A 16,338-nucleotide genomic window follows, 5' to 3' on the forward strand; every position below is an offset into this window, starting at 1 on the left:
AGAGACGTGCATATATATCTCTGGGTCGAGCCCGCGCTTTTGAAAGTCACGTGACATGCAGGGTCGTGTCTCATTTGTTACGCCGGTCACGTGGCTATAAACGCTGTTACTTGAGTCGAGACGAGACTCGCGCCCTCAATGGCCCTACATTAATGTTTGCCGGTTCAGTTACACTTGTTGAAAGGTCGATCAGTTTAGTTGAAAAGTAGAGGAAAGCTAGGGTGTTCAAGCAGCACGAAAGATTCGTTACGAGAGAAGAGGAAGCTGTCCGACAGGTAAAGAATTTACATTCTGTTTTGTTTCACGACGGCCTGAACGAAGGTTCAACAATATAACAAAGGTTATTAAAAGTAATATGAGATACGTAGTAATAATCGGGAAAAGAAACCACACGAGAGCACACGAGGTCATTAATAACTCAAGAAATGAACAAAGAACTCGAGATACATTAAAAACTGAAAAATAAATCCTCGGTTGACGGTACACCATTTTTTCATGTAAGAAGAAATGTCGATGGAATGAGATTCATCCTCACGCATAAATTTATAGCGAGTCTCAGGTAATTCGCTCGCCTTTCTCAGACTCTCTTTCGTCACGGAAATTGAATTCTCGACGCAAAAAAAGGGAGGAATGTAAATTACCCCTGATTCTTGCAGCAAAGCGTACATAATTGCATATCTGTCGCATTAAGACGCAATAAAATATTTGCATGTAGCGTCATAAGTCGTCTGGATGGTTCCACATTGTCTGATTCTAATATGTACAACTTCTAGAAATTCTGAGAACGAACGCTGAATGATGACTTATATGATTGACTTCTGTTATTTTCCATTATTCAACTAGAAAGTCAACTTTCTAGTATAGAAATTATTGCAACAATAATTGATTACAATTTACATGCAGGTCTCACACTAGAAATTATATTGTTATTATTGAATTGGGCGTTTATTTTTGATCCATTATACATATGTTTTCTCATGCATGCATATAATTATTTAGTAATAATTTCATCTTCTATGCTTTTTGCATTTAAGATAATGTATGTATCAAGGGATATGGTATTAAATGTCAGATTCTTTCCATGTTAAAACATATAATGTAACATCATATAATTTGTATTGTAGAGTTATTCCACCATGACAGAGTCAGATATGAGTGCAGTGCAATGTTACTTTAAGGGTAACAATGAGTATGATAAAGGCAATTTGTCAGAAGCATTAAGTCACTACACAAACGCACTGAAACTAGAAAAGGACAATAGATACAAAAGAATGTACTATAGATGTCGAGCTGCAGTATATTTAATGCTACACGATTACGAGAAAGTCATTGATGACTGCAATAGTACGTTAAAGAGATGTTGTAACGCAACATTGTTACGAAGATGTAAAGCACTAGAAGCGTTAGAAAGATTCGAGGAGGCATATCGGGATGCAGAGATGATTATTTTATCTGATCCTAATAACGAAGATTTTCAATGCATAGCTGAGCGCTTACATAAAATTGTACAAGAACGTAAGGAAAGCTCACATAGTGCCAAGGTAAATATACACATAACTGTTACAAAACTATTACAAAAGTTTGTCAACTAGCAAGACATGATAATTTAAATATAATAGTAAAGGCTCATAAGATTCTAAATCAATCAAAGAAATGGAGCGTGGAGCCGTAACAAGGTGTTGGTGTTCATATATTCAATACTTTCGTAAAGAATTAACGAATTGTAATGTACATCTGTACATATACATATATTCCAATTTAATAAACTGCGCGCCGCAATTTTGTCGGACTTGAAACACAGCTATCTTGGAAAATATTAATTATTAAATTGGAATATATGTATATGTACAGATGTACATTACAATTCGTTAATTCTTTACGAAAGTATTGAATATATGAACACCAACACCTTGTTATGGCTCCACGCTCCATTTCTTTGAGATTGATGATAATTTAATCTAGATAAAATAATAATTGTAACACATTTTTCATGTATTGGATGTATATTAGTAAGAGTTTTTGTTTCATTCAATATCACATATAATTTGACAATTGGATTTGAGTTTTTGTCTTTTTTATTATATAATTATTAATTCTTGTTAATTAATAGTCTGCACACTATACGGGTAAAAATTACATAATTTAAATATAATGTCACACTTATTTAAATTTTTATTGCAGATTATTATATTTAAGTATACGCTTAATTTTGCTTTGTATTAGGTATCAGAAATGCTGGATCTAACATTTTACGTGAACGCAAGTGAAAAGGAACGTGAAGTCGCTTTGAATAATTTGCTTGTGCTCGCAAGTGACCAAACTGGTGCCGAGGAGATCTTCAAAAAGGAAGGTGTATCCAAAATCGTTCAACTTGTGAAAGTGGAAAAGAACGAGGGAGTGATCTGCAGCGCTATTCGTATTGTAGGCGAGTTATGCGAAAACAATTTCAGTCGAACTAAGTTCGTTATGAAACACGTCGGTCTGTCTTGGTGTCTGGAACTAATGAACAGCACATCTATAGAGAGAGTTAACGCGTCTCAATATTGTTTACAGGTAATTATCGAGTAAAATACATGTAGTTATTTTATACGTATTTTAGTAGTTAAAAGTTTATTGCATATTTTGGTTTTAGAATATATTGAACACTTACATCGACATGAATAATAAACCCGATTCAAATCTCAACGAGGATTTATGCGAGGCGCAAAAGGAAATAGACACGATTATGTTGTGCTTGGTGTACAGTATAACAAGTAGAACAATAACAGGCCCTGCTAGAGACGCAATAATAAAACTTATTATGGGTAACATTCATTGCGTAACTATGTTAGACTGGGCCAAACGATTTGTTGAACTTCGCGGTGTGCAAAGATTGATGGAGGTAGCCAGTGAAATGGAGGAATACAATTCTGAATCTTTGCTAGACATCACGTCTTCCACGCGAACTATAACCAGTGTGTGCTTAGCAATGGTATATAAAAACGTGTATAAGAACTGTGATGATGAGAAAACATTTACCAACGCCGTTGATGAATTTATTGGAGATAAATTGCATTCGCCTGACATACAGTCTAAAGTATGAATTTTGTAACTTTCGATCTTTTCTTATCATTTAAATTGTTGCAAAATAAAAAGCCGAGTATCGTTTTTTGACTATAGCCTATTTCAGCAATTAAAACTTTTTAAAGCAAAAATGTCAGAAGATTTTTTTGTCAATTGTAGATATTGTATATATTCTGTAAATTTTAAATTAAAATACGATTATATCAGAGTTTAATCGAAATTTACTGAAGAATATGACTTTGTCATCTGTAGTATTTTCTGAAGTGTAATTTACCAGAAATTTCTCCTATTTTATATCAAAATTTAATAACACTGTAGCTTCCTTGATTTTAAATATATTGTTTTACGAAACGTAAAACTTAATTAATAGTTAATCGATTGTTTTACAGGTGCGTGTTGTAGTTGCGATAACAACCTTATTATTCGGCCCGTCAGATGTTGGAAACGCAGTTGTGGTTAAAGAAGGGATTTTAGAGATGATCCTCATTATGGCGGGAACGGATGATGTATTGCAGCAGAAAGTGGCTCTCGAATGTATCGTTGCCGCTGTGACCAGAAAAGACAAGATCGACGCGATCATATATCAAGGTGTTAATATATTGAAAAAGCTGTGTCAATCCAAGGATGATTCAATTCGGGTTCGAGCGTTACTGGGTTTAAGTAAGTTAGGTAGTTCCGGAGACCCAGACGCGACTATCGGACCGTTCGCGGATGGAGTGACCAAGGAATTGGCCGAGGCTTGCAGACGATTGTTGATTAATCCAAAGAAAGAAAAAGATATGAGAAAGTTGGCCATAAAAGGTTTGTCGTATCTCACGTTCAACGCCGAAGTCAAAGCGGAATTGATCGAGGATCAAGAAGCCATTCATACGATAATCGAGATCGCCAAGACTGGTGATCAATCGGTTCTCTTCGGCGTGCTTACGACGTTAGTGAACTTATGCAATGCTTATGACAATCAAGAACACATACCCGAGATGATAGAATTTACAAAGTTTGTCAAATATTATTTTCACAAGAAACCTGAACTGGATGACAACTTTGAAGACAGATTGTGCGCGTTAGCGAACGCCGGTGTGATCATTGCTATGGTGAGCCTCACCAGTTCCTTGAAGATCTGGCCCGTTTTAGAGAACCTGGCCAAAACGAACCAGAACTGCAAAGAATTGATAGCCCGCGTTATCAACGCGATATGCAATCAACTGGAATTGAGAGAAATAGTTGTTCAACAAGGCGGCACGGAGGCATTGTTGTCATTAGCGCTGGATGGCACAGTCAAGGGAAAGAAGCTTGCTTCGCGAGCCCTGGTCCATTTGGGACTCACGATACGTCCTGAGGTTGCATTTCCTGGTCATCTAATCACGGAGGTTGTTCAACCGATCGTAAATCTTCTGAACCTGGAGTGTTCTGTTAATGAGAATTGCCAGACTCTAACAGCTTTGTGCAATCTAGCTGAAGTCAACGACAGCATGCGAGAACATATATTCAAAGAAGTATTTCAGAAGATCGAGACCTTTCTGAATCGAGACGATGTGAGACTATCGAGACTATCAAGTTTGAAATTGGCGTCTGCAAATCTTATAAACCTGTTGTTTTTAAGCCGTGAAGTCGCTATCCAGTATCTCGAGCAGGATAATTCTCGAGTTGAGTATCTTATGTTATTGTACAAGGACGAGAATCAAGATATTAAGTTTGCAGCAGCTGCAGCTCTAGTGAAGCTGACGGTAGCCAATAAAGAGGCTTGCAAGAAAGTTTTTGACTTGAATTTCTGGCTGAAATTCCTACGCTTTTTACTCACTAATCCAAGCAGTAACATACAAGAAATGGGTATTATATTTGTGCTAAGTATGATAAGAAACATGGAAGACTTTGCTGCAAAACTCATCGAAACAGACATAATAGAACTACTGAGGTCATTGAGCAAGAACGATACCGACCAAAACAAAAATATCAAGGAATTGACATCCATTGCTTTAGAGGCTGTTGCGGAACGATCTAGTAGAGAAGAACTCATTGTCATGATAAGATGGGAACGTGATGTAGCATGTCGATTAGGACAATTAGACCTTCTAAATCATTTGGAAAAGAAGTTATGGGTATATGAACGTACTAAAAATGTACCCTTAAACATATACTCAGAATTCGGAAAGATACTAACAGGACGATATTTTTGTTGAAAAAAGACAAAATATTTGAGATCTAAATGTCGTTTATATTCCTTTCATTTTAAATAAAGTGCTTTAAATAATAAAAAAATGTATTTAAATTTTTGCAATTTTGTCGTAGTCGTGCAATCATAATATTATGTTCGTGTTTATATATCTTGAAATATACGTTTACCGTGCGGGACATATATACATATAGTTTATTTGTATTACATAAATTTGCTAAAGTATAATATATTGTATGAAATAATACGTACACGAAGATATACACATATATCACTGGGCCGAGCCCGCGTTTTTGAAAGTCGCATGCCATGTAGCATCGTACCTCATTTGCTACGCCGGTCAAGAGATCTAAATGTCGTTTATATTCCTTATATTTCAAATAAAGTGCTTTAAATAATAAAATAAATGTTGCATTTATATTTCTGCAATTTTGTCGTTTAAAACGTAGTCGTGCAATCATATAATTTATATTCGTGTTTATATATCTTTAATCTTTGAATATATGTTTACTGCGCAGGACATATTTAGATAGATACGGTTTATTTGTTACATAAATTTGTCGAAGTATAATATTAATGTTATTGTATGAAATAACACATTCACGGAGACGTATATCACTGGGCTGAGCCCGCGCTTTTAAAAGTCACGTGACATACAGCTGATGCGGCGTCGTGTCTCATTGGGCGCGTTCAGCGCGCTTTTAGCGCTATGAGCGTGCTCTGTCCTTGTTCAACTTTCAGTAAGTAACAGAGATAGAATGACGTTGTCAGCGCTAATAGCGTCTCCCCGAACGCACCTCAAGCCGCTCAGTAGCGATCGAACGTGATTGGCTCTTACTTTTAGAACCAACCAATCAACGCAGAGTGTTGATAAGACCAACTCAACAGTTGTGTCTGCTGAACGCAGCCATTTGCTACGCCAGTCACGTGACTGTAAACGCTGTTACTTGTAAGCCGCGATCCGCGCCCTTAATCCTCAATCGACTCAATCTGACAATTAATGTTTGCCGGTTTATTTAGTTGTTCTCATTCATCGTTGAAAGGTCGGTCAGTTGAAAAGTAGAGAAAGTTAGGGTGTGCGAGCAGCAGAATCTGACAATTAATGTTTGCCGGTTTATTTAGTTGTTCTCGTTCATCGTTGAAAGGTCGGTCAGTTGAAAAGTAGAGAAAGTTAGGGTGTGTGCGAGCAGCAGAACGTTGCGAGAAGAGGAAGCTATCCGACAGGTAAAGAATTTACATTCTGTTTTGTTTTGCAGACGATCTGAACGAAGGTTCAACAATATAACAAAGGCTGTTAAGGGGATGCTAAAGCCGTCTGTAATCCCGACACTTGTTTTAACCTCAACTTGCGAAAACATTCGCTTTATATAAAAATTCTACAATGTATTGTTATAAAAATACATTGTAGAATTTTTATATAAAGCGAATGTTTTCGCAAGTTGAGGTTAAAACAAGTGTCGGGATTACAGACGGCTTTAGCATCCCCAAGGGGATCCTATAGCGGCAGTGCACACTTTAACTCGTATTTTATTTATTATAAATGTTTAAGAGCAAAAATGCAAAATCGGGCTGTTTCGGGAACTACATATGAGCTTACTGATTAAAAATATCCTAAATGGAATAACATTCATTCGATATTTTGGCTAAATTCTACTAATTCGTAATTAAATTACGGCAAGGTCCAGATCTCTACTAGTCGAGTGCGCCAGAGGCCAGGCATGGGCGATCCGGAACAATGCTATCGATGCGGACGAGGCGGTCACTGGTCCAAGGAGTGTCCCAAGGGAGGAATGGGAGGTGGACCAGATGGAAACGGATACATGGAACGAATGTTTGGACGTGATCCATATTCTCCACCGCCGTCACCACCGTTCCTACGGGACCGGCTCATGGATGGTGGGTTTAATCCGCAGCAGGTCTCCAAGGTAAAGAGCCTCTAGTCGATAGACTAATGTAGGTAAGGGAAGTCGGCAAATTAGATCCGTAACTTCGGAATAAGTATTGGCTCTGAGGAGCGGGGCGTGTCGGGCTTGGTCGGGAAGCGGGTTTGGCTGACGTGCCGGGCCTAGGCGAGGTGAACCGAACGGCGTTCTCGCGCCGGTCCCGGGGATCCGAGCTCGGTGGCTCGGTCCCGTGCCTTGGCCTCCCGCGGATCTTCCTTGCTGCGAGGCTTCCGTGGCGGCGCGAGCCGTCGTGGTCGTCCTCTTCGGCCGCCATTCAACGCTCAGCTCAGAACTGGCTAATTAAATTACGAATTAGTAGAATTTAGCCAAAATATCGAATGAATCTTATTCCATTTAGGATATTTTTAATCAGTAAGCTTATATGTAGTTCCCTACACAGCCCGATTTTGCATTTTTGCTTTTAAACATTTATAATAAATAAAATACGAGTTAAAGTGTGCACTGCCGCTATAGGATCCCCTTAAAAGTTAATATGAGATACGTTAGTAATAATCGAGAAAATGAACTACACGAGGTCATTAATAACTCAAAAAACTCTAGATGTATCGAAAACTGAAAAACAAATATTCGGTTAACGTTACCATTTTTTCATGTCTGAAAAAATGTCGATGGAATGAGATTCATCCTCACGCAAGTATATTTATCGCGTCTCAGATAATTCGCTCGCTTTTGTCAAGTTCTCTTTCGTTAAGACTCAATCAAATATTTGCATGTAGCGTCGTAAGTCGTCGGGATGGTTCCACATCGTCCAGTAATCCTCTGTAATTCTAATATGCATAACTTCTGGAAGTTCTAAGAACGAACGCTGAATGATGACGTCAGTGATTGATTTCTGGTGTTTTCTTCTATGCTTTTTGCAGTTAAGATAATACATATAAAATATCACAGAGAGTCCATCTCATGTTAGAACATATTGTACAATGCAGCGTCATATATTTTGTGTTGCAGAGTTATTCCACCATGGCAAAGTCAGACATGACTGCACAGGAGTGGAAAGAGAAGGGTAATGAAGAATTTAACAACGGCAATTGGTCAGACGCCGCGAGTCACTATACAAACGCGCTGAAAATAATAAAAGAGGACAACGCTGAGACAGGAGTGTACTACAAAAATCGAGCTGCAGTATATTTAATGCTACACGATTACGAGAAAGTGGTTGAAGACTGCGACACTGCGTTAAAGATATGTTGTAACAAAGCACTGTATCGCAGATGTCAAGCACTAGAAGCGTTAGAGAGATTCGAGGAGGCATATCGGGATGCGGAGATTATTATTTCATCTGACCCCAATAACAAAGTTATTCAGTCCGTAGCGACGCGCTTACTTGAAATTGTACAAGAACGTCGTAATGAGAATATGAAAATCAGTGCCAAGGTAAATATACTACTACAGAAATGCATTAACTCGCAAGAGATGTTAAATAGGTCTATATGTAATGTAAAAATTGTAACATATTTTTTTTATACTGGATATTTCATTAAGAGTTTCTGTTTGATTCAATATCATATCTAATTTGAGAAATGGATTTAAGTTTTACTTTCTTTTATTATATATAAGTATTATTATTGTTAATAGTCCACACATCTTATATGGATAAAAATTAAGTCATACAAATATAATCTTTCACAGTTATTTATATTTTTATTATATTTAAGTATACACATAATTTTGCTTCGTATTAGGTATCACAAATGCTAGATTTAGCGTTCAACGTGAGCACAGATAACGAAAAACGTGAAGCCGCTATGAGCAATTTGCTTGTGCTCGCACGTGACAGAGTTGGTGCTGACGAGATCTTCAAAAAGGAAGGTGTATCCAAAATCGTACGATTTGTGAGAGTGGAAAAGAACGAGGAAGCAATCGGCAACGCTATTCGTATTGTAGGCGAGTTATGTCAAAACAATATTAGTCGAACCGAGTCCATTGTGGAACATGTCGGTTTGCTTTGGTGTCTGGAAGTGATGAACAGCACGTCTGCAGAGAGAGTTAACGCGTCTCAATATTGTTTGCAGGTAAATATCGAGTAAATTACGTGTAGTTATTATACATATTTCAATAGTTGAAAATTTTTTGCATATTTTTGTTTCAGAATATATTGAACATTTACAGCGGCATGAGTGAAGAACCCGATTCAAAACCCGACAAGGCGTTATGCGAAGCGCATAAGAAAGAAATTGACACGATTCTGTCGGGCTTGCTGAATAGTGTAGCAAGTAGAACGCTAACAGGCCTTGCTAGAGACGCAATAATACAACTTATTATGCGTAACATTTATTTGGTAACTACATTAGACTGGGCCGAACGATTTGTCGAACTTCGCGGTGTGGAAAAATTGATGGATATAGCCAGTGAAATGGAAGACTACAAATATGAATCTTCGATGGACATCACGTCTTTCACGCGAACTATAATCAGTGTGTGCATAGCAAGTATATTTGAAAACGTGCACTGTAATGCTGCTAAGAAAAAATTTAGCGACGCCATTGAGGAATTTATCAGAGATAAACTACTTTCATCTGACACTGAATCCAAGGTATTATCTTCCGAGATTTTTTTTACTATTTGAATTATTTAAAAATAAAAAGTCTTTTTATTCTAGTTTTTTTTAACAATTTAAACTCTTACTTTTTAAAGCAAAAATGTCAAAAAAGATTTTTTTAAATTATCAGTATTGTATATTCTGTAAGTTTTAAATTAATATACGATTATAACAGAATTTCATCGAAATTTATTGAAGAATTTGATTTTTTCATCCATAGTTTTTTTTCCAAAGCTTAATTTCTTTTAGTTTCTGCGACCAGAGATTTTTCCGATTTTTAATCAAAATTAAATAAAACTGTAATTGTATTGATATTTATTAAATTAATTATTGGTTTACAAAATGTAAAAAATCATAATTTGTTAATCGATTGTTTTACAGGTGCGTATAGTACTTGCGATAACAACATTAATATTCGGCCCATTAGACATTGCGGACTCAATTATCTGTAAAAAAGAAGTTGTTGAGATGATCCTCGCTATGGCGAAAGCGGATGACGTATTGCAACAGAAAGTGGTTTGCGAGTGTATCGTTGCCGCTATAACCAAATATAAGAAGAAGGCCAACAAATTCATATGGGGAGGTCGAGACATATTGCAGAACCTGTATTATTCTAAGCATGATTCAATTCGGATTCGAGCGTTAGTGGGTTTGTGCAAGTTGACCAATTTCGAAAACGCACTCTGCTCTCCGACTATCAAACTGTTCCCGTATGGAGCCACGAAGAAGTTATCCAAGATTTGTAGACGATTCCTGATTAATCCCAAGAAGGAAAAAGATATGAGTAAATGGGCTATTAAAGGCCTGTCGTACCTCACTTTCGACGACAACGTCAAAGACGAGTTGATCGCGGACCAACAAGCCATTCGAGCAATGTTCGACTTTACCAAGACTGACGATCAATCGGTTCTCTATGCCGCGCTTACGACGTTGGTGAACCTTTGCAACGCTTATGTCGAGCAAGAACACATACCCGAGATGATAGAATTGGTAATGTTTGCTAAACGTTATTTCGAGGGATATGATTTGTTCGACAGAAACGCAGTGGGAAGAAGAAGCGTGTTAGCGAAGGCCGGTGTGATTAGCGCTCTGGCGAGCCTCGCTGAAATGGACAGCCAGAACTGCAAGGAATTGATAGCCCGCATTTTCAACATGATATGCTGTCCGCCCGAAGTGAGAGAAATGGTGGTTCAACAAGGCGGCATGAAGGCATTGTTATCGTTAGCGCTGAATGGCACAGACAAGGGAAAGAAGGAAGCTTCTGAAGCCCTGGTTCTTCTGGGACTCAACAGACATCCTAAGATTGCATTTCCCGGTCAGATGATGATGGAGGTTGTTCGGCCGATCATAAATCTCCTAAATCCGGAGTGTTCCATTTGGGAGAATTCTGCGACTCTATTAGTTTTGTGCGACCTCGCTAAAGTCAACGACAGCATGCGAAAATATATATGCAAGGAGGGAGTGTTTCAGAAGATCGAGGCCTTTCTGAACGACGAGGATTTTGGTTTGAAACGTGGGTCCCTAACACTTATAAACCTGTTGTTTTTAAGCCATGAAGTCGCTGTCCAATATTTCGAACAGGACAATTCTCGAGTTAAGCATCTTATGTTATTGTGCAAGAACACGAATGCAATTATTAGCTTGTCAGCAGCTGCAGCTGTAGTGATGCTGACAGAGGCCGACAAAGAGGCTTGCAAGCAGATTTACGATTCGAATTTCTGTCTGGAATCTCTACGCTTTTTACTCACTAGTCCAGACAGTGAGATGCAAGAAAAAGGTATTTTAATTGTGATAAATATAATTAGAAGCACGAAAGACGTCGCTGCAAAACTCGTGAGAAAAGGCATTATGAAACTACTGACGGTATTGAGCAAAAGTGATACCGCGCAAAACAAGGTCCAGACTTTGGCATTCCTTGCTTTGGAGGAAGCTGCGGAACGACGAGAAGAACGTCGAGAAGCAATCATTAACATGATAAGACGTGATAGAGCATGCCGATCAGGACATGTTACATTAGACCTGCTAAAATATTTCCTAAGAGAGTTTATTGAAATGTGAACTTAATGAAGATGTACCCAAAAAACATAGAATTGGCAAGAGTACAAACTGGACGACGATGATTTTATGGAAAAAGGACAAAATATTAATTGAGATCCCATTATATATTCCTTATATTTTAAATAAAATGCTTTAAATAATAAAATTAATGTTGCTTTTAAATTTCTACAATTTTGTCGTTTTATCGTATTCAACGTATATTCACGCAATCATATAATTATTATTTATATATCTTTAAATATATGATTACTGTGCAAGATATATATAGTTTATTTTCAAGTCATTGCATATCGTTTGGCTAATATTTCTTTATTGCTGTTAATTGTCGATACGCAGACATTTCATGTGTGTTACAGTAAAAGCATGAAATTCGGTAAATATATGCACGTAAAAGAGCTCTAATTTGTAAGTATATGTATGAGTGTAGTGAAATAGAGAGGTGGGAGGAGCAGTCTCCACTAAAAAAAAAAACTCAATTTGTATAATTATGATAATGATGTTGCTTATTAAAAGAAATTTGAAACAAAATTTAGTTAATGTTTACATTGACTAGTAAGTGTATACATTTACTGATTTCGCGCTTTTACTGTAACATATATAGCCAAATATACATTTGATTCTATCTGATCTGATGTAAGAAAATGTCCGTGGTATTTAATATTTTCCTGCAAAATCCATCATCGCATTTCAAAAGTTGAAGGAGGTTTTTTGAAAGAGGCCATCCCGGTCTTTTTCATGGGACCATCCAGCCTGTATATACAACCGTGGATATATGGCCTCTCTCAGGTTTCTCTCTGGTGACTGTATTACCTTGCGCAGAGAGAAGGATCTGCCTTGCGCATCATATAGTCGGTAAAAACGTTTGCTACCTGCCGGGCGATCGGTAATCCGACTGTCGCACGTTTTTTTTTTTTTACGCGGTCGCGACAGAGTGGCGGCTGGCCGCTGGCGGACTGACGGAGTGCGGAGTCCGCGTTGTTTGGCCATCACTCCCGAAAATGGCGGCCGTGCTGGACGAGGTCGGCAAGTCCGCCGAGAAACTCGTGGACGAGGAGAAGGACGAGATTGTCGACGGGGAGGACAAGACCGGGGCAGCAGAGGCCTCGAAGAAGAAGAAGAAGAAGAAAAAGAAGAAGAAGGCCGGTACGTTCTGTTCGAGTGTTTGCCTCCTCAAACTGACGAACGTGCTCCTCCGGGTGTCACGCCTCGGTTTTTCGCGCCCCTCGCATTAATCAAACGCATTTACTTACTCGTGTCGCGATATAATCGGTCGCGAAGTCCACCGAGACGATTTTAAACCCTCTAAACGCTCGCAAACTCGTTTTGCTTCCGTACATAATAATGCGAGTACGTCGGTTCATCGAGTTGCTTTTAACGTTAAAACCGAGCAATAATCTTGTCAAGGCTTACAGGAATCGCTTCTCCGAATGCGATATTACGTGGAAATATTTCGTATTTATGTACGACGTTGGTAATTGCTGTGTGAAAATTGATTCTCTTGCACATATCGTTATTGAATTGCATTTCAGTCTGAACATGTGAGTTGAAAGTGATGAATATGAAACAAGTTGTACATTGGAACATTGTGACTCGCAGGAAGAAAGATACATATTTTATGTCTCCAAAATGTTTTTGTATCCTCTTTCTTTGATTCTAAGCTTACATCTAATTAGAAGTTCCATATTTTATGAAATTAAGAATTCCATAAAATTCATATATACATATATATATATGCTAGCTTTCATAAAAGAAATTGCGTTCTTGATCTCATTGCGTTATTTATCTTATTGATAATAAATATTTTCGTACATTAGGTGCTGGAGAAGCTAGTGCAGATGTGCCAGAAGGAGAAGAAGAGAAGGCTAAGGATGACGACGCAGTGGCCGAAGGTATTGCCTGCAGTTTCTAGTTCCTCTATATTTTTATAAGTACAATTACAGGCTTCAACGTTTATGGGTCAATATCACAGTCTCCGATTAACGTGATCCTCCGATTAAACTCACTCTGCATCTCTTTCTAACTGTCCCCCTAGAAAGAGACGAAGGAGTGAGTTTAATCGGAGGATCACGTTAATCGGAGACTGTGATATCGGCCCTATGACTCGATAACAATGACAAAATTGTTTGGTGAAATTTTTAGGTACCACAGAGGTAACTGAGAACAACGGTGAGAACGAGGAGGCCAAGAAGAAAAAGAAGAAGAAGCGCAAGCCCAAAGATAAGGGCGGTATTAAACAGCAGACGGATCCGCCGAGCATTCCCGTGTCAGAATTATTCCCGGACGGTAATTTCCCAGTGGGCCAAGTAATGATTCACGGATCCGCTGGGATAGACGATAGGATGGCGAAGATGCGTTTCACTAGCGAGGAGGCGCGCGCCCTCGACAGAATGCACAATGATATTTACAACGAGGCCAGACAGGCGGCCGAGGCACATCGACAAACCAGAAAGCATATCATGAAATGGGTATGTAAAGTCTGTGTGTGTTGTTGTGAAAACGCAAGTTCTCAATTCTCGAGTATGGGTTACATTAAATCTTAGGCTAAACATCGAGATATATCTGTTGCACGAGCAATATAAATTTAATATAGACATTAATATATATTCATTATATATATTAATCAATTAAATATATATTTCTTTAATAAATTCCGCAGATTAAGCCAGGAATGACTATGATAGAGATTTGTAACGAGCTAGAGGATACCGCTCGGAAATTGATAGGGGAGGACGGTCTCCTGGCTGGATTGGCGTTCCCGACTGGCTGCTCCCGCAATCACTGCGCGGCCCACTACACCCCAAATGCCGGTGATCCGACTGTTCTCGAGTACGATGATGTCACCAAGATCGACTTCGGTACTCACATCAATGGACGTATCATCGACTGCGCGTTCACTTTGACATTCAATCCTAAGTACGACAAGCTGATCGAGGCTGTCCGTGATGCTACCAATACCGGTATCAAGGCCGCCGGTATCGACGTGCAATTGTGCGACGTCGGTGCTGCTATTCAGGAAGTTATGGAATCGTACGAGGTGGAACTGGATGGCAAGACGTATCAGGTATGAAATATAGAACGCGATATATGCAAAGTATCCCTCGATCCCGTTGTTTAATTTTTTTCTTATTTGGATTTATGATTATCCAGTTATCTTTGATAGTAAATTGCTTAGTTGATTTTAGTGAATCGAGCTTTGAAAATAAAACTCCTGGTTTAATCGCAAGTTCCTAAGCTTTAACTCGACACGTAATTGTGAAAATATTTAAAACAAAATTCATAACAAAAATCAGTATTAGAACCACAGATAGTAATAGAGATTTAATTAGATTGAATCTTTTGTAGGTGAAATCAATTAGGAATTTGAATGGCCACTCGATCTCCCCTTATCGCATACACGCCGGGAAAACGGTGCCGATAGTCAGAGGCGGCGAGGCGATTCGAATGGAGGAAAACGAGTTTTACGCGATCGAAACCTTCGGATCTACCGGTAGAGGCGTAGTTCACGATGACATGGAATGTTCGCATTACATGAAGAGTTTCGACGCCGGTTTCGTGCCATTGAGACTGCAAAGCAGCAAGTCTCTTCTTAATACTATCAATAAGCATTTCGGTAAGAAGCTCAACGAATACTTGATTGGCTTAAAAGATATAATAATTAACAGCGTAATCTTATCGCTCGAACATTCGCCACTTTACGGATATTCGCGTTTCAGGTACTTTGGCTTTTTGTAAACGCTGGTTGGACCGCGTCGGTTGCACCAAGTACCAAATGGCGCTGAAGGATCTCTGCGAAAAAGGTGCCGTGGAAGCGTATCCGCCGTTGGTCGACGTCAAGGGCTGCTACACCGCTCAGTTCGAGCATACACTCGTTCTGCGTCCCACATGTAAAGAAGTAATTTCCCGCGGTGACGATTATTAAATCGGCCGTTGTTTTATGTGAATTATCAACGGATGTCAAGATGTATTTTAATCTCGATGTAACATCTTTGTCAAAAGCATCGCATTCCGCAATCTGCGATGCGGTAAAAGTAATCATTATAATACGTTAGTAACTTGGCATTTCTGAGTGTGATGTACTATCCGTAGCCTTAATTTTTTTTCTCGATCGTGAAGAAGTATCGCAGCGACAGTGCGACTTTCAACGTAAACGATAAAAACGTACCGGTAACATCTATCAAACACCAGTGGGCCTATTCTGTAACTCTTAACGTTTCGTTGTCGTTATATTTGCGTTGCACAGATATTATATATAGTAAAAAAGCTGCGCAACGACAATATAATGATAAACTGTCGTTAAGAGTTACAGAATGGGTCCGCAGGTGTTTCCGTGTCGTTTAGTGACAATTTCTTTCTACTTTTCTTTCTTTTATTTCTACAGGCATGTATACTTCGAGAAAAAGATCTATATTCGCTGTTATATTTCTCGCAACGTTTTTTTTTTATTACTGGTTTCTTACACGTTGGAATGGAAATGATGGGGTTGATGTTTAGTGTTGAATAAAATATATTTGGAATCCGAGATTTTATCATTGTGATGATCTCTC

At 38.5% G+C, this 16,338-nt stretch overlaps 3 protein-coding genes across 5 annotated transcripts; all 3 read left to right on the top strand.

The window, feature by feature from the left end:
* The first annotated feature begins 101 nt into the window (after nt 1-101).
* Nucleotides 102-5,416, top strand: LOC139786634 (protein unc-45 homolog B-like). Of its 2 annotated transcripts, none has more exons than XM_071725776.1 (5): nt 102-275; nt 1,125-1,541; nt 2,224-2,553; nt 2,633-2,971; nt 3,453-5,416. In XM_071725776.1, exons 2-5 carry the CDS (start codon nt 1,137-1,139, stop codon nt 5,238-5,240), a joined length of 2,862 nt encoding a protein of 953 aa, XP_071581877.1. In that variant the 5' UTR covers nt 102-275; nt 1,125-1,136; the 3' UTR covers nt 5,241-5,416. The 2 variants fall into 2 exon arrangements, with proteins under 2 accessions (XP_071581877.1, XP_071581874.1); XM_071725773.1 differs by having other exon boundaries at nt 103-275; nt 2,633-3,076.
* A 762-nt stretch (nt 5,417-6,178) lies between these two features.
* On the top strand, nt 6,179-11,950 carry LOC139786650 (protein unc-45 homolog B-like). 2 transcript variants are annotated; one of them, XM_071725786.1, is made up of 6 exons: nt 6,179-6,457; nt 6,913-7,158; nt 8,146-8,571; nt 8,880-9,209; nt 9,287-9,730; nt 10,118-11,950. In XM_071725786.1, exons 2-6 carry the CDS (start codon nt 6,952-6,954, stop codon nt 11,792-11,794), a joined length of 3,084 nt encoding a protein of 1,027 aa, XP_071581887.1. In that variant the 5' UTR covers nt 6,179-6,457; nt 6,913-6,951; the 3' UTR covers nt 11,795-11,950. The 2 variants fall into 2 exon arrangements, with proteins under 2 accessions (XP_071581887.1, XP_071581892.1); XM_071725791.1 differs by lacking the exon at nt 6,913-7,158.
* A 781-nt stretch (nt 11,951-12,731) lies between these two features.
* On the top strand, nt 12,732-16,313 carry Und (methionyl aminopeptidase und). The gene is made up of 6 exons (XM_071725802.1): nt 12,732-12,937; nt 13,609-13,683; nt 13,934-14,259; nt 14,451-14,855; nt 15,137-15,404; nt 15,508-16,313. Exons 1-6 carry the CDS (start codon nt 12,793-12,795, stop codon nt 15,711-15,713), a joined length of 1,425 nt encoding a protein of 474 aa, XP_071581903.1. The 5' UTR covers nt 12,732-12,792; the 3' UTR covers nt 15,714-16,313.
* Nucleotides 16,314-16,338: the final 25 nt, after the last annotated feature.

Source organism: Temnothorax nylanderi, unplaced genomic scaffold (genome assembly GCF_030848795.1).
Source record: "Temnothorax nylanderi isolate EJ_2023f unplaced genomic scaffold, tnyl_v1.0 TNYL_tig0009_pilon, whole genome shotgun sequence".
Taxonomy (NCBI): Eukaryota; Metazoa; Arthropoda; class Insecta; order Hymenoptera; family Formicidae; genus Temnothorax; species Temnothorax nylanderi.

Bases quoted from the DNA above. Each gene is read 5' to 3' on its own strand.
- LOC139786634 (XM_071725773.1), top strand. From the start codon at position 1,137: ATGACAGAGTCAGATATGAGTGCAGTGCAATGTTACTTTAAGGGTAAC. The intron at 1,542-2,223 runs GTAAATATACAC...GCTTTGTATTAG, and splicing joins AAAGCTCACATAGTGCCAAG to GTATCAGAAATGCTGGATCT. The intron at 2,554-2,632 runs GTAATTATCGAG...TTTTGGTTTTAG, and splicing joins CGTCTCAATATTGTTTACAG to AATATATTGAACACTTACAT.
- LOC139786650 (XM_071725786.1), top strand. From the start codon at position 6,952: ATGGGCGATCCGGAACAATGCTATCGATGCGGACGAGGCGGTCACTGG. The intron at 7,159-8,145 runs GTAAAGAGCCTC...TTTGTGTTGCAG, and splicing joins ATCCGCAGCAGGTCTCCAAG to AGTTATTCCACCATGGCAAA. The intron at 9,731-10,117 runs GTATTATCTTCC...ATTGTTTTACAG, and splicing joins CATCTGACACTGAATCCAAG to GTGCGTATAGTACTTGCGAT.
- Und (XM_071725802.1), top strand. From the start codon at position 12,793: ATGGCGGCCGTGCTGGACGAGGTCGGCAAGTCCGCCGAGAAACTCGTG. The intron at 12,938-13,608 runs GTACGTTCTGTT...TTCGTACATTAG, and splicing joins GAAAAAGAAGAAGAAGGCCG to GTGCTGGAGAAGCTAGTGCA. The intron at 15,405-15,507 runs GTAAGAAGCTCA...TTCGCGTTTCAG, and splicing joins TACTATCAATAAGCATTTCG to GTACTTTGGCTTTTTGTAAA.